The 23,710-nt window shown below is 39.5% G+C and overlaps 1 protein-coding gene across 3 annotated transcripts in view; it reads left to right on the top strand.

The window, feature by feature from the left end:
- LOC112983250 (transient receptor potential cation channel subfamily M member 6) overlaps positions 1-23,710 on the top strand; it is a 96,319-nt gene that overhangs the window by 15,604 nt on the left and 57,005 nt on the right. For all 3 annotated transcript variants that reach the window (XM_064502925.1, XM_026100239.2, XM_026100240.2), the window contains exons 3-12: positions 8,597-8,676; positions 9,550-9,588; positions 14,982-15,162; positions 15,549-15,762; positions 17,347-17,471; positions 18,257-18,428; positions 19,795-19,969; positions 20,804-20,927; positions 21,952-22,024; positions 22,145-22,245. In XM_064502925.1, the coding sequence (XP_064358995.1) occupies positions 8,597-8,676; positions 9,550-9,588; positions 14,982-15,162; positions 15,549-15,762; positions 17,347-17,471; positions 18,257-18,428; positions 19,795-19,969; positions 20,804-20,927; positions 21,952-22,024; positions 22,145-22,245 (1,284 nt within the window). The remainder of the gene's footprint in view (positions 1-8,596; positions 8,677-9,549; positions 9,589-14,981; positions 15,163-15,548; positions 15,763-17,346; positions 17,472-18,256; positions 18,429-19,794; positions 19,970-20,803; positions 20,928-21,951; positions 22,025-22,144; positions 22,246-23,710) is intronic.

Raw genomic sequence — 23,710 nt, 5'->3', positions numbered from 1 at the left:
TTTCTTCATGATATGAATAGTAATACTGACCTTAGAAACTTTGTCCATGCGGCAGGCAGGAGTGTTCATTAAGGGAACCCTGCAACTTTTGTCTCCAAAAAAGACAAAGTAAAGCCATTTCTATATTAAGGGGTTTACAATTTTTGGCAGCTATAATTTGGATTCATTTGCCATTTCTTGCTCTATTACTGGTGCTTGCTCTGTTATTTGCCACAAATTTTGAGTGTCATACCATTTTTCCTACATTTTGGAGTGCTTTCTGTCAGTTGATATCTTTTCTGTACCTTTTTTATGACTGGTTGTTAAATAATCCACATCTTACACTGATCATTGAACTGGTTTTATGGGAGAATAAAAGATAGTGTACAGAACTATGTTGTATTATAATATTGGCAATATATGAAAAATGTCAGCTTTTAGCAAGATAGCTGCCGCCAGTGTTAAGCACAGATTTTTTCCGTTATTTAAATGCATCTCAGTTATGGAGCATAGCCAGATCTAAACTTTCTCGAAGGTAGCAGCGCTTCCAGAGCAATAGGTTTTGGACTGGCTATTTTTAGCAGAAGGCCCAGTTCTGTTTCTCGTCATGGAGACTTTGTGTTGTTTCCAACTGGAGGAGCTGACCAGGAAACCAGCTAATGCTTATACGGATTCTGTCTTGTTTTCAAGTTATTTGCCAACGTCTAAGGCCAGGCCAGGCATAAAATAGGGTTTTTAGCAGCACTGCTGGGCCTGCTTCAAGGGAGGGGCTGAGGAAAACGAACTGTGGTTTGAGGTTGCCTGTGTGTAGCTGTGACTGGTTCAGCGCTTCCAAAGGTGGAGTAAGAGCATCTTTGACAGCAACATGGTGAGAATTCACTATTTAATATTTCCTGCTTTTTGTCGTCACGACCCTGCTGCTATTTGCATGTCCTGGTGTGTTAGGTGCACTGGAAGCATTTCCTCGTGTTGGGAACATCGGGAATGTTCTTGTAACTGTACCATGTGGTCCAAAGCTACGTGCTGGAAAGCCTGTTACAGCCAAAGGGGCTTTCTTTAATTGCATAAGTTTCGATCAACATTTGGGATATGGTTTCATGAGCCTTTGATGCAAGGCCCCAATCCAGAAAAGCACTTAGCCATACAGACTTAGCTCTTAGGTACAGTTGAGTAAATGTTAAAGTAAATGCCACAGTACTCTCTGTTGGTTTAAGGCTGAACTGATAAGTTCCTAAGAAGCTGACAGGCTCTGTCAGAGCTAGGGAAAATCATCCAAAATCTCCCCGCAGTATGACTGAAGGCTTATAGCAAGTTTTATTATTCTGCCCTAACTTAGATCTATTTTTAACCTTTTTAGCATAAGTGACTCCTCTCCTATTGGTGTAGGTTTCTAGGAAAGTTTGAGAGTACTTAATGGTGGGTGTGGTTGGATGAATTACCAGCAGTTTATCACAGAAATTCTGCTGTGACTTGAAATGATATTTTATTTTTAAGAGGGGGAAAGAAGAGAAACTCCTCAATGCTATGGAGTCTGCAGACTTCCTAAAAAGGCAGTCTGGGATTAAGTGATAGTTGCCTTTTATAGTTGGATTTACTGAAATGTTGAACAACAGTGAAAACATTCAAATTACATTATTTGCACAATACTTCTATGCATCTTTTTGAAACGTGCGGATGAAAGTTTTCTTGCGAATTCAGTTGCTTACGAGACAGTACTTGCACTGATGTATAGGCTTCTGAACACTTGGGCAAAAAGTGGGTGAGAAAGATTGGAAAAGCAAAATATAATAGTTAATAACAGGTGTGCTGTCAGTACTGTCTCAGTACTGACAGGAGGGGAACCACAGCATGGCTGTGTTACAAAGCCAGGCTGTTGTCTTGCAGCAGTGAAATGCACAGTGAAATCCTAGAAGACAGGGGAGTTAGCTGAAAACCTCACATTGGGTTCATGTTTTATTGCATGTCACTCTGGAGTTTTACACTACACTTCTTCCCTACGTGAAACTGAAGTGGCGTTCTTTGTTATGATCGGTTGTTACTTTACTTAATGCCATGAGTGTGCAGGTGATGGATGCTGAACCAGAAAGTCTCTGCCCTGAAAAGCTCATGCAGCCTGTTAAGCTGGAAATCTCTTTAATGCTAGGAGTAACTTAGCAAGGGCAATGAGAGGCAGAAGTATTGTTGACATCCTGCTTGTGAGTTAAAAATTACTATGTATGGAGTGATGATACCTGTAAGTTCAGCTTAGTTTATAGAGCTCAGGCAGCGTTTCCAGGGCTGCGGGTTCAAGAGATGCCGTTCTGCTTATAGCCTGAACACATGTGAGACAGTCTGAGTGTTGGCTTACAAGAACTCTGGCTACCTTTCAGGTACGTAATGTTCTTGTGAGTGACTTGCTCTATGTCTAGTTAATTTTTAAAAGGGTTTAAAATAGTCTAGAACAGTCAGCTGAGCACAGAGGTGGTGGATACTTCCAGTGGCTCTGCAAATGGGAAATCCTCCCTTCCCTCCCCTCACTTTGTATTTGAGTAAGGATTGGTCACATCCTGCCCTGTGTGGGTCTCTCACAGGTACAATTACAGGGAAATGGTATCTCCCTGCTTCCAAGGCAAAGAGCATCAATTCTAGGTCTTTCTGATCTTTCTAATCCTTGCCACCAGTGGTAAATTTCTTTACAGCTACTGTACAAATACACTGAGTCCTGGGGAAAATCTATTAGCCACGTTGCTATTTAATATTTTTTCTTCTCATTATGTTAAGGGTAACCAAACATTTCTTAACCAACGTATTTCTATCACATGTAGCTATACCACGTTTGACTGAAAGTCTGCCCATCTCACCAAATGTGCAAAAATATTGGCTCTAAGATCTGCAGGGATACCCACATTCTTGAGAAGTGACTTAGAAAAGTGGTTGTGTGTAGTGGAATCTCTGCACAGCTGGTGTTTGGTGCTTGACAGCACATATCACCTCTTGAAGAAGTTGTATTTTGGCTAAGATACAAGGTGGAAGTCCATTGCTCTCTGTGTTGTCTGTACAAATTCCCTGTAGTTTTAATAAGGGACTTGCAGCTTGGTTGCTTTGGCTAGATTCCAGCACAGTTGTATTTTGCCCAAATAAACTAGCCTGTTATTTAAATTGGCTACTCGTTACATAATTTCTTATTATCTGCCCCATCTAGATCTACAGTGTGTTATTAAAGGCAGATGCTGTTTTTGTGGAAGAGATGGTTATGTTTCAGTAATGAACAAAATTACTCTGATGCTGAGATGTGTGCCTTTTAATTTCCTTTGACAAAGAATTTGATTGTGTTGGGAGCAGTATGTTGTTTCTTCAGAAAATGCGTGTATCTGTGCTCTCACCCCACAGGGGACATTAGTGCAGTTAATTGTACTAAAAAATTTTGGTGTTTAGTATTGAGTGTAACCTAGTTTTCCTCGGTTTGGTACTCAACCAGTGGACAGTGCTTATTGTCTGGTCTTGAAGGGGCTGAATGTTTGGTGCAGACCTTGAGTTAGTAAAGCTAATGCCAGAGCAGGACAAGTGCACATTAGCCCCTGCTTATCGGAGTTTAATTGGCGCAGGGCATTTAAAAGCTTTGACTCTGGCAAGTCCTTTATGAGGGGGTGGGGTGGGCACGGACTGAAGCAAGCAGGCGCACAAAAATGGAAATGTTCCCCATGGACAAGTGCTGAAATTAGTGAGCACACAAGTGCATGGCTATATGCACGGTGTATACCCGGCACAGCGAGGCGGGGACCGCTCCTCACTTTGGGTAGTGCTTCCAAGCTGGTGGTGCCGGACCCCGTGTGAGAGAGCAGCAGTGAGCACAGCCTGGCCATCTTGGGGGGACGGGTTATTTCCGTACGAGGTGAGGTTTTAAGTTTTGTCCGCTGTTGCTCGCTGTCCACAAAGGTTGGAAAGGAGTGAGCAATGCAGATGTTTCTCTAAATTTTTTTTCTCTGGTCTCTTGCTTTACTTCTGGAAATCTTCGTCTTTAACCTGTTTATGTTTAACCAGATTTGACCTGGCAGTGTCCCTTTAATATCACATTAAGGATATCAGACACTAAAGATATTGGAGAAGTGATTAAAAGCAATTTGCTAAGAACTACTCATGTGCCTGAAATCTCAGAGCCAAACTCTTCCCACTCCATTGACTAAACCAGTCTAGAAATCTCCAAAGCCTCTTCTGCGGCAGGGAAGCATTAGCAGCAAGCCTAATCCTCAGACTGGCGAGAAATGAGAAGGCAAAACTCCCAAATAAAGATCTCAGAACTGTCTGGAAAGAAAATTCCACTATAAACTTGGTTTTAGACCTTCCGTATATCAGAAAAGAAGTTTACCAGCATGAAGGAACGTGCAGTTGTATTTTTGTCTCCTTCGAAGGTTTGGTGATAGAGAGGGCACAGGTTGATACCAGCTTGGAGTATATAAATTAAAATTATAAATATAAATTTTAATTTGTTGTCACAGTTTAATTAAATGATCATAATTTTGAAATGTTAACTACAATTTTATGAAAGAAACATATGTATTATAGAGAGAATTTAGAAAGCTAGTGACCAAAAGCAAATTAATTGCAGATCAGAAGTTTCCTCTTTTCATTGTTACTTGCCTAATCCTGAAGTTGTTAGATGACTGAAAAAAGGATGAAGCATTACAGCCCTTTTCCTGATTAGGCTGTGATTTTAGAAACCTTATTAAAGCATTACATTAAGAAATGGATGCTATTTTTATAGGGTAAATTTACACAGCAAGTGAAAATTTCAGCTTAATTTTATATAAAAGTAATGGTAAGTGTGTCTTCTTCAGTTCTGAAACTTGTAGTGCTTCACAAAATGATATACAGTTATACAGACTGATTTTTTTTTTGTTTTTATTTTTAGTAGCACCATCTCTTTAAGGAACTTCACTAAAGGCAATAGTGTTGGAGACTTCACCAGCTATTTTTTGCTGTATGCACTTGTTTATCATTTGATATGAAAACCAACCGTAGAGTTACAGTCTTTTAGGCAGGCTTCATCACAATCATATACAGATGATATGCAATCCAAGTATTATCATTTTCTCAATCTAAAAATTACAGAAGCAAGGATGTGAGACAATGCAGTGTAACCTTTGGCAAACTTTTTGTTAATAATCGAAGATTACTGTTGAATTATCTGTATAGGAAGATACTCTATTTCTTTGCAGAACAGGGTGAAAATTACCAGTATTCTTTCAATTTCACTTTGAAATGGTTTCAGTCCTTATTACTGAGAAATTCTTAAAGGCTAAGAATCCTTAAGTTGAGTTAAAGGACTTGAGTAGTTATGCTCATAGTGGATATGCCGTTAGGAGACATGTATCCTTGGCATTTCAGGATTCAAGGGTCAGATTAATTTCATAAGTCTGGTTTGTCTGAAGTAAATGGGAATTTTGCCAATTACCTCTATAGTAGTGAGGTCAGATTCATGGTATCTGATCCAAAGCTCATTGGTGTCAATAGGCTGACTTTGTTAGGCTTCGAGTCTGACCCATTGTGATTAGAGCTGTCTGGTCACTCACCAGGGGATTAGGTGTGTTGTGTGGTGGTATTAATGTGCATGTGTAGCAGGTTAGACAGCAGCTGCTGCTGCTGTCTCAGCTGCAGGAAAAAAGAGGTACTACTGGGCCAATTTGTAAAATGTTGTGCAAAATATCCAGAATTTTAAACATTACTTTTATGTTTAAAAAAAGAAAGACCCAAAGCAAACAAAAAATCTTTTTATAATAAGGTATGTTCTTTTAGGGGATGGTTTGGATGTTCGGAAAGCTGATAATAAAGAAGATGCCTTTGTATCTCCCTTACTAGATACTGTAATGTTGGCTGACGTAGTTTATTGCCATCCTTCAGGATTATGTAGAGCAAAGTTATCTTTTGATTTGAAATAACTACCCAGAAAAACTATAGTGTACCAGATCACTTGTCCCCATTAAAAAAAAAAAAAAAAAAAAGCTGTTGTAACTTGTACCATGTGATGGCATCATGAGAGACATTGAGCTTCAGAGATAAAAACCTCTTTGACATCCTTTCTTGTGTGTATTCACACGTGGGTCAGTTGAGTGCCAGCCCCTTGCTCAGCTGGCACCATGCTCTGCATGGTGTGTAGTTGGTGTGTAGGCTGATGCAGAGTGTCCTCGTTACGCTGGGTTGTGTTCTCCAAAACTGACCTTCACACCTGGGCTGTGATATACCCCACCTCAGGAAATAGGCAGATAACACTTGATTTCTGGGCTATGTTGTGCTGGAAATAAAGTAGCTTGAGGGAAGCCACCTGAGACTGTGTGATACCAATGGCTTGTACAAAATTATTTTGAATTACTAGTGCTGTTACTAAATTGAAGCGACCGCGGTCTAGATGTTCTTCTTTCTCCTCTCACAAGGCTGAGCATGTTGCCCCAGCAAATGCTGGGAGGCCTGTCAGGAAGGCAGAATCTCTCATGTGGTACTGCTCAGCACGCACCAAAAACTCTCCTAGCCATTCCATTATACCCACTCTTGTTAATGAGAAGTTTAGCAAAGTAAGGATTAAAAAAAACCCTTTTTTTCCAAGGCATTCCATAAAATAAAAGATTTTTTTATTCTCTAGTTCTGATAAGTCAAGAGCAGTATTTACAGGAAATGGATTTCAATAAAAAGAGTCCCAGGATGTTGTAATAACAGAAACATTTCAGTGTTTTCCTTGATAGCTCAGTTAGGATGAAGTGGTTTGGGAAGTGTGAGACAATACTGGTTGCTGAGGAGAATCCTGCCGAAAGGTTTTTGAGAAGAGCAGAGCATAGCTGCTTTCAAAAAATGAAGTTTGCTCTGCTGCTTCTCAGGCTTTTCTTTGGATTGAATTTTTGTGCCTGGTCTTCAGTAGGTGTCTTTCGAAGATAATTAGTTTTTCTGCATGCCTTGCTCTGTCCAACCCTGAGGATTTGCCACAGTGATATTCCTTCATTCCGAGCTCAGCCAGATGCAGTTCAATTAGTTGTTCCCAGAAGAATACACAAGCACATTAATACCAGCAAACTATTTTTTAATAAACTCTTTCATCTTTGTCAATGGGGGCCTCATTCAGACTACATTAAAATCAAAGGAGCAACTCTCATTGGTTTTGTTGAAAGCTGGACTCAAACCTTCAGACATCTTGGTATTTCATTTATACAGCTCTTGATTTTTCCATAACCAAAGGATTAGCTATAAGATTATGTGGGGGCAGATAATATTTGTGAATGTGAAGCAAAGGTAAGAAACCCCCAACAGACCTGTTTTATTAAGGATCATAATTCCATTCAGCCGATAAAAGAGAGATATTCTCTTTTGTAAGAATTATTGCTGAACTCCAACCGTAAAATGTTCCCAGGAGTATTCTTAATCAGTTGAATTACAGACATCCTTATGAATTTAATTCTTTACTAATTCATGATATGAAAGAGACCTTTTGCAAATGAACATGGAGACAGGTACTTATCGTAAACATTTTTATGAGGGAAGTGTGTGCTGTGCAGGGATAATTGTTTGCAAACATCAGAAGTAAGGAAGGAGTCACTTTATTACTGTTTGCCTTGTAGGCCTAATCATAAACCAGGACCCTACTGTGGCCTGTCCTAGAGCTTACAATCCAAGATAGACAAGAGGCAGAGAGGCAAGGAGACAGTTTTAATCATTATAACTGTATTTATTTTTTATAGTACAATATCTGTCTGTTACACATTTTGTTGAGGTAACAGCTCCCATAAACTGTAAGAAGATTTTCCTATGTTCTAGTATTTCTTAAATTCAGTCATGGAGTTTTCAAAGTTTGGCATCCAAAAACCTGTTACTGCTTTTGGGAATTTTGATCCCGATAGACCGGAAGAGGTTCAAAAACTCCCCGAGAGATTCTTTGAAAAAACTCTGTACCACAGTGACTATTTACTCAGCTACATAGCCTTCATCAAGTCAGTTTTTGGAGTGTACCTGGAGGTCAGTGGAAAAATCCCACTTGACATTACTGTTAAGTGCTAGGTCTGGTCTTTGAGAATGGTCCCAGATTTTTGCATTTTGCATTTCACTGTAGTCCTAGTTCAGGAGACATGTAACCAGGAAGCTTCAGTTCTTAAATGTTAGTAACAATAATGAAAAAAGGAATCAGTCATCTCCTTCTGGTTAAATAAATAAAAATAATTTAAAAGTCTTGGTTTTTTTTTTCCAGATTTTCACAGGTTTAATAAGATTGTCACACACTAGTCTTCTGACAGAAGGAATGGGTAGTCATTTCAGCAGCTCCTCCTTTTCTCACTTCCAGTTCTGATCCATCCTAGCTGCTTCTTCTATTATATGTGTGTTTTTTACTGGTCCTCTAAATCGTTTTCATGTTCATTAACAGAGGCAGACATAAATCTCAGTATTCATATTTACATGGAGCTCTGTAAAGCTTGGGAGTGAATGGCTGGGACTGGTCAGAGTTACAGCTGTAGCTTCAGCTCATAGCATTTGGTTTCATCTAACACCATGATGGGGATCATTGAGATGTTCATCATACACAGCAATACAGACATTATAGTGCAGTTTTTGACATTATGTTCTGAAGTTCAGGAATGCAGTTATGTCTGAAATGTCTTTTCAGTCCCCAAAGTCTTGGATTGAAGAGGTCTTCAGTAAGAGAGAATGTGCCAACATCATTCCCAGTTCAAAAGACCCTCACAGGTAAAGAAGTGAATTTTTCTTTCTGCTACATTTAGAAAGAGTCAGAATAAGTTTTTATGGACATTGTGTGTAGTTTCAGTGCAGTTCTTTGTGGTTTTGTGATGCCTCAGTTAGTGATTGCTGACATTTATGATTTTTTGTCGATACTGTCACCAGTACCTTTTAAATGAGGCTGTTAGAAATCGGCAACTATTAACCTTCCTGGGCTTCTCAGTTATGTTTCTCTCAGTCCAATAACCAAAACTGTGGTACGGCATCGAACTGAGAGAGAGAAAAATGACATGCTTCTTAATGTCATATTACTACTGCACTGGAATTCTTAATCCCGTTTTACTGCTTTGTGCCTTCCTCAAAGGATAAAGCAGAATCTGCTTTAAGTAGAAAACAATGTCTGCTGTTGCTTATGGTACTCCGAGATGCAGGTTTCTGCTCAGGCTGGCAAAGAATGTGAAAAGAGTAAGAAAAAAATCAGATGTTCTACCCAGGTTTGAGGAACTGAGAATGCAAACCTTCCAGATCATGCCTTCCACATTGTGTAACTAATCGGTTGTATTGCCTAAATAAACTCAGTGAGATCACATCTCAAGGGTGTAAATTGTAAATTTGATCATATTGTTTTGAACACGTAGATAGCGTGATAGTGTAAATGATAGCTTGTCTATGAAATGTAGTTTGGACATACAGTCTGAGATTTAATATTCCAAATAAATCACTGAAGTTATCCAGTAGATCTTTCTAGGTTGAATGTGGACATATACAACCTTTAATTCTGTTGATTAGAATTTTTTCACAGGTGAATTAATATTTTACGAATACCATTACAGGTGCTTTCTTTTATACATGCATGTATTAATTATTCATTTATTGTCACAGATGTTCTGCAGGATGCCAGATATGCCAGAATTTAATCAGGTAAGGGTTTATAAATGAAAAGTCTATGTTTTTTAAAATGAGCTAAAGTAAAAATGGACCTTCCTGGTCTAGGAAGCAACAATAGCAAAAATATCTTTCCTCTGGAAATGTCATAAGAGCCCTCCTGGGGGCCTGCTGGGGAAAGTTTTACTATAAACCATGGTACAATGAATTATCTAATAACCTTCAATTTACTCAAAATAGATCATTTTATCCAAAGGACTTCTGCAGATGTCTTTGTCTTAATCTTCTCCTGAGGAAAGAAAGGCAGAAGTGTGTCCCTAAGTGGGTGACAGTTCCAGCTATATCCTGGGTGCCATAAAAGAGAGGGAGAGGAGGGCAGTGAAGAACGTTAAGAATTAGGGAAAGGGGAAGAACAAAATGAAGGGAGAAGGAAGAAGACAATAGGCACATCCCTGATGATATTATTTTTCTGAAGATTTTTCTCATCTTCACTGTACTGGCAGTTCTGAATTCCTACTTTTGGGAAGGCAGACAACACATTTACATCATTTTAGTGCTTTTAACTGGTGTGTGGATTTTTCAGGCAACTAATGTCTGTGGCTTCTGAATGTTTTCAGTCCAGTGTTTGTAGTAGCTGGTGGTGTTGTAGCTGGTGTCCCCAAACAGCTTTTAGTATTGCATGTTTAGGATAATAAACTAGCAGTTGTTAAATCAAAACTTTAATTTTTCTTGACGGTTGTTTTGCAATAAGGCCTTTTCTCTGAAAGCTGAAGCAATGGAAAACTGGGAGTTCCCAATAACTAATGACTAACAGGGTGGTGCAGACTGTTCCTGTCATCTGCATGAGCGTGACTACTTGCATTTTGACGATACATTTCACGTTTTATTTTACTTCTAAGGTTTACGTGAAACCAGACTCAAACTTTCTAAAAAGCAAATAAAACACTGCTGTAAATCAAAACAGCATGAAGAGCATTGGCCTTAAAAGTAATGTGAATGATCTGTGCAACATATACTCTTAAAGGGTCTACTCCCTTCATCTGATTTCTGTCCCAAAAGAGTGACCACATGTGTGCTTCCCGCTAACTTGCAGATAAGTTCAGATGAGTTCAGTAAGGGAGTACTTAAGATGTAGTTTTCACACTATTTTAAGTCCATCTAAATTCAGAGTACTGCAGTTCTAGCTTTCCCTCTGCTCTCCCCTTGCCTCTGCAATCATGTTGTTGGTTGGTTCAGGAACCTCATTGATATGAAAATTAACCTGGGAAAAATAAAAAAGATTAGTTTTGAACCACATCAGCCTTCTAATCAAACACTGTGTAGTTGTATGAATGCTAATAGTACAGTGGGAGAGTGGAGGGCAGATGGAGGAAGGAGGAGAGAAAGTGGGAGTGTGCATGCCACAGTGTTTTCTTCTTAAATTATTTTTCTCTTTTAATTTTCTCTAGATCTCATAGATTTGGATTTTGTTCCCCTCTTACTGTTGTTAACTTTTTGGTGTGCATTTTCCTGCTTTTCAAATTCGTGTAAATCGCATCTGTCCATCTGTCTATATATGCAGGATGTGTGTGGGTATCTGGTGTTTGTTTCAGTCAGCTATTGTCTTCTGGGTACATTTTCCTGAGTGATAGCTAATCTTTTTACTTGTGTATTTTGAGATGCACGCATCGCTTTGTTCTAGCAGAGCCCTTCTTTCAAAGTTCCAAACATGGGAAAAGCACTTCCACGTGAGTGTTAAAATTGGTTATTTTCTGTTTGTTAGATCAGAAATTAAACTAGTTTTAGGCTTTCCGAGATTTGTAAATGTTTCACCGCTATCAAAAATTGATGTGAATGTACTTGATGTATACTGTAATTTGACCTAATACCTTAGGCAAATGAGTTTTTTTTTTTTTTTTTTTTTTTGCCAAACGGAATCTCTTAATGATGTTATTTAAAGAGAACTTTCAAGGTTTGCAGTCGGTTCATGAGTGGGTTATGCAACTGTTTGCTAATACTAAGTAGAATAACTCCATTAAGTACTTGGTAATCAAATCTGAGTAATGCATTGGTACATTTGTTTGTCCATGCTTCCCCAGCATGTTGAACTGGCCTATGTCCTCTTCAGCGCAGTGCTCCCAAGCACGTCCCGGGCTGCTGCGCTGCGGCATCAAGGCTGATCTCACTGCGTGGTTATTCAGCAATGTGGTGCTGAACCTCTGGTTCCTTGCGCATCTCCATTGTTTTTGCGAGTTATCTCTGTATTTGACCCTTTAGGCACGTTTCTTGGATGCTGGCTCTAACGTGCTGCCAGCTAGGGCACTGGCTTTTGTAATGCTGTTACTGCATGGCTCTAGCGTCACCATCGTCCCTCTGAGTTTCTCCTCGTTACTTCAAGCGTGACTTTTCCAGGGTGCTGTTTCTGCGTCGCTCCACATTACTCCCTGCCTCACTAGTAGCTTGGCGAGCCCCTAAAGTAAGGAAGGAAAAGCTGTTGCAAGGATGATTTGAAGCTATACACGGTGCATTCAGAGGATCACGGGATAATGTGGGCTTGCAGGGATCGCAGGAGGCCCCCGGGCCAAACCCTGCCCAGAGCAGGCTCAGCCATGGGGCAGACCAGGTCGCTCAGGGCTGGACCCAGCTAGGGCTTGAGGACAGGACTGGCACCACCTCCGGCCCAGCCCCGCTGCCGGGCTTTCCCCAGGGGAAACATCATTTCTCCCCATACTGAGCTCTCTCGCTTCCCCGGCAGCGCCTCCCCCAGCGCCTCCTGCCCCAGCACTGCCCGGCCTGGCCACGGCTGCACCCTTGTCTTCGTCCTGTCTCACCGCGGCCCTGTTGGCCTCTTCTTCCCGCCCAGCCGGGGCCCTCTGAGCGGCACCTGCCCTCCCACATAGCCACCAGTTCCCCCAGATTTGGAGTCCTTTACAACTCGATGGAGCACCCGCCGTCCTCTCCTCTGGGTCACCGAACAGGACAGGTCCCAGCAGAGACCCTCACGGTGCCCCATGTGACACTGGCCTCCAGGTAGGGTGCGACCCATAACCACCACCCTCCGAGCCCGACCCTCAACCAGTGTTTTACCCGTCTTGTCGTCCTCTCACCCAGAAAATAACATCCCAGTTTGGATACAAGAATATTGTGGGAGACTGTGTCAAAAGCCTTGCTAAAGTCAAGGTAAACAGCATCCACTGCTCTCCCCTCATCCACAAATCTGGTCATTTTATAACAGCATGCAATCAAGTTGGTCATGCGTGATTTACCCTTGGTAAGTCCTCTGACTGTTTCTGATCACCACCTTCTCCCTCATGTGTGCAGACGTGGGCTCCTGCAGGACCCCTCCCAGGATTTTCCCAGGGATTGAAATGTTGCTGACCAGTCTCCAGCTCCCCAGATTTATTTTTTGCCCGTTTCTGAAGATGAGTGCAGCACTCGCCTCTCTCCAGTCGTTGGGAACCTCCCCAAATCTCCGCAACATGTCAAAGCTGGTGTATAGTGGCCTTGCAAGGACATCCACCAGCTCCCTCAGGGTGCAGCTGATCTTATCCCAGGGCCTTGTGTGAGTCGAGCGCTTGCGAGTGACCCCTGACTCAATCCTTATCCTGGCTGGTGGCTCCTCTCCTCTTTGAGCCCTGTCACATACAGCACAAAGATCTACAGCAAAATACAAAGAGCTCCATGTAATGTCCTGGTTTGATTTCCTTGCCCTTTCTGAAAGCCTCCTGGTCTTGACTTTCGACTTTCCAGATAGCTCAGGAGTTATTTCCACCTTGGCCCTTCCTGCTGGACACCTAGGAAGAACACGCCAACTTGAAGCAGAGCAAGAGCTGTCTGGATAATACCAGTCCTTTAGAGTTCATACATCTGTATGGTAATCTTAGGTCTAAAAAGCAGGTGTATATACCCTGCGGTGTTAGGTCCACGTGCAGTCCTCTACCGCCTGCTCAGTGTAGCTAAGGCATTCTGCAAACGTGTCTGATCCCTGTGTGCATTTGCATTTAAACATTTAGCAAGCAGTGGAAATTTGTTATTTACTAAAATAGTTTGGTGTTCATTGGCCCTCTCAATTTCAAGATTACTGCACTGATTTGTCATGTCAGACGGTTAGTTCCTTTCCGTAGGATCTTTGCTATGAAAAGGCAGGTTGCTGCAGTTTGTGTTGCTCTAGGAAGGGCTACTGATGTGACTCTGTAAGGTGCAGTAACATCAGAGGTAGTCCTTATGTGCTGATATCTTGATGGTAGCTTTCCGCAGTGCTAGGTTTCGGCAACTCTTTAATTCTCCACTGAACAAGATTACTTAATTGAGTTATTAATTCCTCAAGACTGTGAGATGCCTCCCTTCTCCAGTGTGCTTTTGTAGAGCATTGAATAGATCAAATGTCGTTTGCCTGTGCTGAAAAACTAAAGTGCATACATACTTTATATGGTTTCTAGGTGTCTGAAAGTGCCTTTCTAAAACAGTACACCTGCTTAATTTGCTTAGGGCTTTTATTTTTTTTAGATCCATTTATCTTACACCATTTAACTTTCTCTCATCTCTGTAGAAAATTTTCTGTCTTTCTGCATGTTATCTCTTTAGGGTTTTGCAGATCAAGTTTACATCTAACCTGCTCCTAGATCCACAAGTAATGTTTCGGAGTCCCAAGGAATTCATTAAGTTTGGGATGTTGAAGGCTGCTTGGTATCTCACAGAGTAGAAGGGAAGGCTTTCTCTAAATTTCTCAAGAGTATTTTAACATCGGAAATGTCTAAAGGGAAACTGGAGTATCAGATGTCATTATAAATTACATCAAAGTTAATCCTGTAAAACAGGCCAAAGCCTGTCAGAGCCTGTATAGCAGTGATACTGACTGAATTCAGAGCCTGGACTATTCATTTGGTTGCAAGCTTTTAATGCTGACTGAGCTTCTGCTAAATTTCCATTAACATTGCACTTCAATCAATTTATTTTGTATATTCACTTTGCTGGTGTCCAAGAGTTAGTATGAAGGTCACCCTTTACTCCTCTCTAGACTTAAGGTCACTTCTGTCCTCCTGGTTGATGACTGTAACTCCAAGATCTTCTTCAGTACCTAGAATAACCTTGGTCATAACCACAGAAAAGTCTTGATGGCCCAAAAACCATCTTCTTAAACCTCACATATTAGCCCAATAAACTAAACTGCTTTGCTCAGATCAGAATTGCTTCATGGGACTGTCAAACTGTTATTAGTGTTCCCCAGGTATAAAAAAATCCTATATCCTTCAAAACATATTTATGATTTTATTCAATGTCATTTTGCCATTGCTGAGTTTTTTCATCTGAGTTCATTTTTGTTATATTTAGTATCAGAAAGCTAGAAAATCCATTTTTTTAGGAAAACTATTTGGGCTATTCTGATCAAGATCCTACAGCTATGTGCAAGTGTGTATGATATAAAATCATTTCGTTGTTTTTAATGTGAGGTGTTGCTGTGGACGGCTGATTGGAGATCACCCAGAGATAGACTGTAACTGGCCGATCTATGAGGCTGCCCTGCAGAAAGGTGATGAAGAATGGTCTGTGAAAAAACACACAAAGACGAGTCCAACTGATGCATTTGGGACAATCAATTTCCAAGATGGAGATCATACTTACCATGCCAAGGTTTGGGTATAATTTGATTTTTTTAATAGGTGCTGGGTTAATATGTACTTTTTTGTAATTTCAGTGTAAGAAAGGCAAAAGGTGAGGTTGGGTGAATACTGGATTTTTAGTCCTGAAAGAACAGGGCAAGGTACAAGTAACTCGAATTAGGGTGTGTATACAATATTTTTAGGCTGAGCTTCATTGAGATTAAGACCAACCTGACTTGTTCTCTGTATTGCTCTCTGATACATTTTTATGCTATCGCATTAATGTCTGTCTTTGTGAAAGTTCTGATATTTCACAAGATCTTTAAGACATTAATGATGAGAAGTTTCTAGATGTTTCATTTTCTTCACTTGGAATATTTAAAGGATATTTATTTTACCCGTGATTATATCTTCCAGTATATTAGACTCTCTTATGACAGCAATTTGGACCAGCTGTTGCACCTGATGGTTAAAGAATGGCAGATGGAATTGCCAAAGCTAGTGATATCTGTTCATGGAGGCATTCAAAATTTCAAGCTTCCCTCGAAGGTCAAACAGGTTTTCAGCAAAGGATTGGTCAAGGCTGCTGAGACTACGGGAGCATGGATACTTACAGAAGGCATCAATAGCGGTAGTGTAATTCTTTTTCTTTGTTTCAATCTTCATCATATACGAGCATGTACAATTATGGCAAATACAGTGTAGTTGTTTGTATGATAATTTGGGATATTCTATCACAAAATAAGGGAATTTTTATTAGGAATAATGCATAATGCAAAGAGTGACATCAGACTGCTCTCCTGTGGTCTGATAATCTGAGTATATTCAATATTTTTTTTTATTAAAGAGGAAGGATTATTCTGCATGCAATAAGAAGCACAGTGCCAACTGATAGATAACCAGAACTTATGTTGCAGTGGATTTCATCTACTTCCTTAAAACATTCAGGTTCTGAGGACCATGATCAGCATCTTTAAAAATAGTTTTCAAATCTAAATCTAATTCATATTTTATAATTAAGAAAGTTTTAAATTATGATAATCCATTAACTAGCCTGTTAATATCTGAAGTTCCCTAGACTACGCACAAAAGCTGAAGTGGTCAGTAAGCCAAGGAACTGAAAAAATCTTATTTCTTTAGCTCGTATTCAGTCATGTGGCCTTAGAGGAGACTATCCTGTACATCAGAGGGGATTTGAATTTACACCTGACAGATGACCTAGATTGCTTGGCTGGAAGCAGTATGGACAATCAGGAGATGACATGAAGCTCATGGGAAAATCCCCTTGATGAAAACCCTCATGTGAATGATGTGCTGAAAAATAGTACATTCATTATTACATGAATTTAATCTTTTTTGATGAAGGAATGATCTGAAAACTTCCTATAAGCTAAAACTACAAATTGAGCTTTTTAAATTGACTTGTTCAGAGCTATTCAAACGTGTTTTTATTTGCATGATTTTTTTTTTAACTGTCAGTTGCTTAGACAAAATCTGACCTTTAATCATTGCTGCTTTACAGTAAACTCTTAATGTATTTTAGCTCAGGTTGCAAGGAGTACCAAGCGCAGGAAGAAATACAGACTCATTCAATTAGCTGAATATAAAAACATAGACATGCAGAAATTGGAAAAAATCATTGCCAAACTATTAACTTAAAAGTTTATTAAATCCAAATATGTTTTTTTAGAATGTTTGAATGCTTAAGGTGATTTTTTTCTGTGTTTTTTTTCTTTTTGCTCTTAGTTTGTCATTCTAAGGTCTTCCAATGGAGTGAGGCATTATATTTGAAGGAATAGAGTCTAAAAGTATAGTATACTAACTTTAATGTACAATGAAACTAATTGAAATGGTTAATAATTAAACATAAATAGTAACAAAGTATTATATGTTAGTATAAATACTAACAAAAGCATTAGTTTCAATCTTAGTTCTGGGAAAATTTATAGAAATAATAAGGTATTTATGCAGGTAGATAGATGCATTAGCAACATATATGAATAATGTCAATTACAAGTATGTATTGACTTTGGTGCATTACATCTGAACCTTACTATTCCTGCGGTGCATGTCAAATGTAGAAGTGAGGAGGATAGTGTTATTTCTGTTCAAAACATAACCGTAGAATAAAGTAAATGATGGAGAACCCTTTCACTGGTGTCTGGTAGCCGGAATCCAAATGTATCAGAAAAGTGATGATTACTTATGTGTTCAGGAGTGTCTAGGCATGTGGGGGATGCCCTGAAAGGCCGTGCCTCCCCGTACCTGCAGAAGATCTGTGCCGTTGGGATCCCTCCCTGGGGCATCATCGAGAACCAGAGGGACCTCATTGGAAAAGATGTGAGTTGGACACATTTTGCTAATAAAAACCTTCCTGTTCAGGGGAGGTTTTGGCTTTCTTATCTACATCATTTTCTGCCTGCTTCTCTTCACTGGTTTGATTTTGTTGTCAGTAAAAGCAATCTTAGATTTTGCTCAGCAGTCCAATTCTATCACATGTTGAGGCACTGTATTTTACTTTTCATATGTAAGTAATAGTTTTAAAATATTTCTCTTCTTATAGAAAATTGCCATTTCTTTTTGAAATTTTGTAATTAACTAGGCAGTTGTCTTGTGCGTGCAAATGATGTATTTCTGCATTCATGTGATTCAGGATAAGCAGCCGGGTTAATAGTGTACACAAGTAGGCTATTAAAATGCATAATTTTTATTCATAAACTAGAATTTTGTGTGAGTGCCAGTGTGAGGGCACAATCTACATAACTGTTTAAAAACACTTGACAAGTAAGGGCAAAATCATTCCATGTAAATGACAGATCATATTTTTTAGCGGAAATACAACAGGAAAAAATATGCCACTGTGTTTCAACTATTACAAAGAAAGGCAGGCAGTGACTCATCTCCTCACTAAGGACTGTAACCCTAATCATAAATGCTTTCTGTGGTATTAGTTATATTTTTGTTGCTGTTAAGAATCAAATGAAAACCTGTGCTTGATTAGAGCAGCAGGAAGCAGGATGGAGACTTCCACACAGTATGACAAAGAAATATATACAAGTGAGGCAACACACAAGGCAATATTTTGCTGGTTTCTTTAAAGATTTTTTTCATTTTGATTTTCTCAGGTAGTTTGCCTGTACCAGACTCTTGGTAATCCACTCAGCAAGCTGAGTCCCCTCAACAGCATGCATTCTCATTTCCTAATGGCAGATGATGGGACAGTAGGCAAGTATGGGAATGAAATGACGCTCAGGAGGAATTTGGAGAAGTACATATCACTTCAAAAAATACACACAAGTGAGTACTGCCTTGGTCACAGTTTGAAAATCCTATCCTGAAAGTCATGGAGATACTTGGCATTTCCCATTACATGCTGTGTATCTTCCGTTGCCATGGATTTCGCTGATTGAAACTTAATCAATTCAAGTGTCTTGAACTCAATCAGGAGAAATGAAAAGGACACTCTCAGAAAGAATTAGGCATTTGGGGTAACTCAGGTTTTGGTTTCTCAGTTGCAGAAACATCTAAAAGAGTCAGATTATTCTGAAAGTGCTGAGCATGTGCTCACTTTCAGCGGTTTTGCATGGTCTTTATATCAGCACGAGAGAATTTCCCAACATTTTGACTAGGTGGTAAGACTGTCAGATTCAGTAGCACTTGAATCCTTCTCTGCCTCTTTATGATACTTTTATCCTCATCGTATCTTGCATTGCCTACCTCAGACCTCCTCAGGAACAGAAACACAGACTGCCTGCAAAAGGGAAACGTCGTCAGTGTTTCCGTTAGCCAGACTTTGTAGCTTCTGCTTCCATTGTTTGCCTATGCAATAACTGAACTATGGTATAGAAATCATAAAGAAAATATTTTTTACCTAGACAAGTTTTTCTTTTTATGCAGTAGATCATTTAAGCAATTTCTGGAAATTGCTTCTGTTCTAGAGATTTAAATCATGAGATATGTTAAAAAGATATTTGTGGAGTTATAATATTGAATGCTTGCTTTTTTTATCAGCTTATGATTTAGTTTTTACAAACTTAGAAACCTACCCAAAATCTTTTTAATGTGCTCACATGTACAGCTTCTTATTCAGCCTCTAATGTTTTTTCTTAATATGGCTCTTTGTCACTTGTGTTTCCTATTGTTTTTTTCTATTTCTATTGCATCTTATTTGACAGGTATTTCTAATTATTAAAACAATGCCTTGCTGCTGTAAAACTTGTCAAAGTCTGTAGAAAAGTGCCTGATTGCTTTTCTATATGTATAAGCAAGCAAATGGATATGGACCATATTTCAAACTCCATCAGTGCCCTTGTATGTGTGAGAGCTCTTGCGAAGTGCAGAAGAAGGATACTTTGCATAATATGCTCTTTCTTCCTTCCAGTGCTAGGGCTGTTTACAATTGCATCAAGGGGTTTTCATGACCTTTTTGTCCCGGTTGCAGATATTCTGTGAAAGTTGGTCTTAAAAAGTGTAAGTCAAATTAGAGATGGTGAAGGCATGATTTCCTCTCCATTGAAGCATGTACTTACTGGGAGATTCCTTCATGAGTATTCGTTGATGAGACATTCTGATGTGGGGTTTTTTGGGTTTTTTTGTTCTTTTTTTTGTTTTTTTTTTTGTAACCGAGACCTGTTTGTAACTGGTTAGGTGTGTTTTGAAACAGGAATGGGCCAAGGTGTACCTGTAGTTGGGTTGGTGGTGGAAGGAGGCCCCAATGTGATCCTAACGGTGTGGGAGTACGTGAGGGCCAGTCCAGCTGTCCCCGTGGTGGTCTGTGAGGGCACTGGCAGAGCTGCAGATATCCTGGCTTTTACCCACAAACACACGGGTGATACGGGGTGAGTAGTGGCATACCACACCTCCTGCTTGATTTGCAATATTGGGAGGGACTGTCTCCAGAGAGATAAGAGATTCCTGCCGCTAATAATGACCCCACCATGGGCTTCTGCTGGCTTTTACTTCTCTGAAGTGAGAAGAGTACTTTTTCCTTCCCCACCTCAAGCCGGTGTTAAAAAAAAAAAAAAACTATTCTGCCAAAATTACTAAGGCTTCTCTGAAGAGGAAAACTTTGAAACTGCATCTAGCTATTCTGAGTTATTTCAGTGTTTATAGCCTCTGGCTAGGGATGGTTTTGGGGGATGCCAGATACCTGCTTTGCTTTTGACCCCATCCCTTCATCCTTTTTGTCAGGATTGTAAAAGTGGGCTTGGGTTTGGGTTACACAAAATTTTTGAGGCTAGGTCTGGGGTTATTGGCTGTGAGTGCCTCAGTCTGAGGTAGGAAGAGGACCAGTGTTCCCTAGCCTTAGTTTAGGTCCCAGTATATTTCCCATATATGCCAATATGCCCCATATTTGTCATCCCATCTAGCTGTAACTCTTCTGCCACCTCCAGTGCAGCCTTAGCTGCCCAGAGCCTTTGCTCAGCTGCAGATGCTGGGATATTGAAAGACAGAAAAACATTATGTAATGCCCATGTAAATGATATTTCATGTTAGGTGATGCCTTTGCTCTGTTTTATTGAAAAATGGGGGGAAAAAGTCAACAGAGAAGTGAAAGTAAAAGAGGTTTCTCAAGTATCTCTGCTTAGCACAAATGTCTTTTATTGTTGAGGTATTGTTTGAGGTGGGATGAAGTAGCCAAAAATATATTTGCTTTTATGTCTGTTCTTCAGGGAGCTGCGCCCTCAAGTGAAGGAGGAGGTTTTAGTAATGATCCAAAACACCTTTAATTTGGGGCAGAAACAGTCCAGCCACTTATGTCACATTTTGATGGAGTGCATGGAGCGCAGGGAATCCGTGAGTAGGGCTCACGTGCTGATTTTATGATGTCTTTGTTTGCAGTTACCCTTTTTGCTCTTTCTGTGATGGGCTGGCTTGGGCTTGGCGGTTGCAAAGTAATAGTGTTATCTCTAATATGAAGATGACAAGAGGGTGTCTGTGCTTTTCTGTGCATTTCTGCTGGTTTCAGTACACATCATATACTACAGGGGAAAGGAAGCTTAGTGTGTTTGGTCAAAACTCCTGAAAAGATAACGTGAAATGAGTCTCTGTTTTTATAAAGCACCAGTAACTGATCTGTGTATCCTTTGTTTTACTAAGGTGTATATTAGGTAGTTCCACAGAAGCTATTTAGTTGACTTTTCAAGTCTCAGTGGTTGCTTATGAAACAACAGCCTTCATGTTTTTGGCAAAAGGCCTGACATCTATGTTTTCACAGTAAAGATCAAGTGATTCTTTTCTTTTTCCTTCTCTACTAGTGTCCTCTTTGTAATTTAGAAATGCATCCATCCATTCTTCTACTCGGAATTTTGCTAGAATTTGTCTCTAGAGTATCAGGGTTTTTGAAATGCGCTGGCACATTTGATGGCTAGGGTAGTCATTTGGGAGTCCTGAGTATTTCTTGTGAAAGCCGTGACAATCGTAGCAATAGACACTAAAATGGAAATGTTATAATTTTTTGGTTGTTTTTCTGTATGTTTTATTATATTTGAGTGTCTAAGACTGTTTTCTAGTTGAAAGCTGAGTAGATATCAGTCATGTTGCATTTTTACATTTCCCAGCTTTGAAAACTAACCAAAAGGAAATAAGCTCATGTCATTATACAGTAGGTTGATGTCAGCTTGTCTCGGATGCTCTTGCATTAAAAAGCAAAATGATGTAATTTCTTACTGAAACAGAGTAAACACATTCAGATATGGGTCCTTTGCCGGTGTTTGTGCCGAGATCTGTATGATTTAATCTAACACAACCCTTACCAAGAAGAAATAACCTCAAGCTTTTCTGCCCCACCTCAAATAAAGTACTTTTACATTTCTAACAGATAACCATATTTGATGCGGAGTCTGAGGAACAGCAGGACATTGATTTGGCAATTCTGACTGCACTCCTGAAAGGTACTTAACTGAGAAGACGACCTGTTTTAATCTGATGTATAGCTGTTTTGGCTTACCCATTCAAAGCAAAGGAATAACATTAATGTATGAGAGCTCTTAAATGCTTTGCTTGTTTGCTAGGTACAAATATGTCTGCTTCAGATCAGCTGGATTTGGCGTTGGCCTGGAACCGGCTGGATATTGCCAAGAAACATATATTGGTTTACGGACAACACTGGAAGGTATGTTTTATTTTTCACAGTAGCTTTGTATTTTATTGTGATGACTTATTTTCCATGATTTGCATTTGTCAGGCTTTAACTGAGGAGTAGTTTGGTGCTTGGATTCAGTCTTGGCATAATCATCTTTGATTTTGGAGAGACAGTGTTCTTAAAATCACAGTATTCAACAACAGTGAACATCACATGAAAATTAAAAGCACACTCGTTTATCTAGTCCTATCATTTTCCCTGCTGGCTTTTCCAAATAGTTTCACTGGTCCTCCTGGATATATATCCCTCAAGCCTGTTCCGGCAGTCGTTGCTGGTCAAAGATAGTTCATTGTCAAACAGAACACTTTTTTCTCCAAAGGAATTAATGTGCTGTCTGTCTTTTCCTAGCTCTAGACAGTACAGAAATCATTAGACCAATACTGAATCCTTTGTGGAGTTGCCAGGTAAAAAAAGATAGAATTAAATGTGTGATAATATGGCATTGTGGTATTATTTTTTTTTATAAACTCTGTATCTCTCAACAAGTGTTATTCCCATTTTTTAGAAAAGTAAATATTTTCTTCAGGAAATGGTATCTGAGGCTGCCAGAAGTAAATTTCCTTAATTTTCCAAGAATTACAAAGTTGATTTTGCCAGTCTCCATGTGTCCCTTTTTTTCTTTACCGCCTACATTTCGGATGATGGAAAGTGGAACAACTTTTTTGCTGAGTGAGCTTAGCTGGTGGTTTGACTGAAAAAGCGAATTTAATTTATTGATCACCAACCCGTATTTTCTTGTGTTGTGTAAGGCTAAACATGTGGAAAATTGTGCCCAAGATATCTACAGTTGGGCATCTGTGAATTAATGGACACTTTTGCTGTTACCTGTCTGGGTTCAGCTCACTATCTGTGAAGTGGAGATGATAACAACAGGTTCTTGCATAGAAATCTGGTAAAAACAAATGGTGTTGAGTGCCCCCTGAAAAGTCCAGAAGGGAATTACCAATTTCATTTTCAGGATTTGAGCGGTATGCAGAACATAAGGGATGTGCCAAGCCGGGAACAGTAAGGCTGGAACCAAATGCTGAGTAGCTGCTTGTTAAGTGAGCATCATGCACTCTGTGAACTGGATATGGCTGAGCCCAGTGGAGGAACACAGTATATGATTGTGCAGTGAATAACTGTGCCGTTATTCATGATGATGAATTAGCTGATAGCTTGTGAGTGCTTGACCTCATAACCTTAATAATATTTATGTAACACAGACTTTTGTTTTTATGCCATGTGAGAAAGATATATTTATAAATCAAAATATATGCATATTTTTGCCTTTAGGAAATTTATTGCAATATGCTATTATTTTCTCTATAAAGAGAATATACTTTTCTCCATGTCATCTTTCACTAGCTGGTTTATAGCATGTAAAATTTTTTATTTACATTCATTTGTCTTTAACAATTCACCTGTCTTACTGTCAACCGTAGATAAGCCTTTA

The sequence above is a fragment of the Dromaius novaehollandiae genome, chromosome Z (genome assembly GCF_036370855.1).
Source record: "Dromaius novaehollandiae isolate bDroNov1 chromosome Z, bDroNov1.hap1, whole genome shotgun sequence".
NCBI lineage: Eukaryota > Metazoa > Chordata > Aves > Casuariiformes > Dromaiidae > Dromaius > Dromaius novaehollandiae.
Note: the sequence above shows the minus strand (reverse complement) of the source record. Positions and strands in the feature narration are given on the sequence as shown.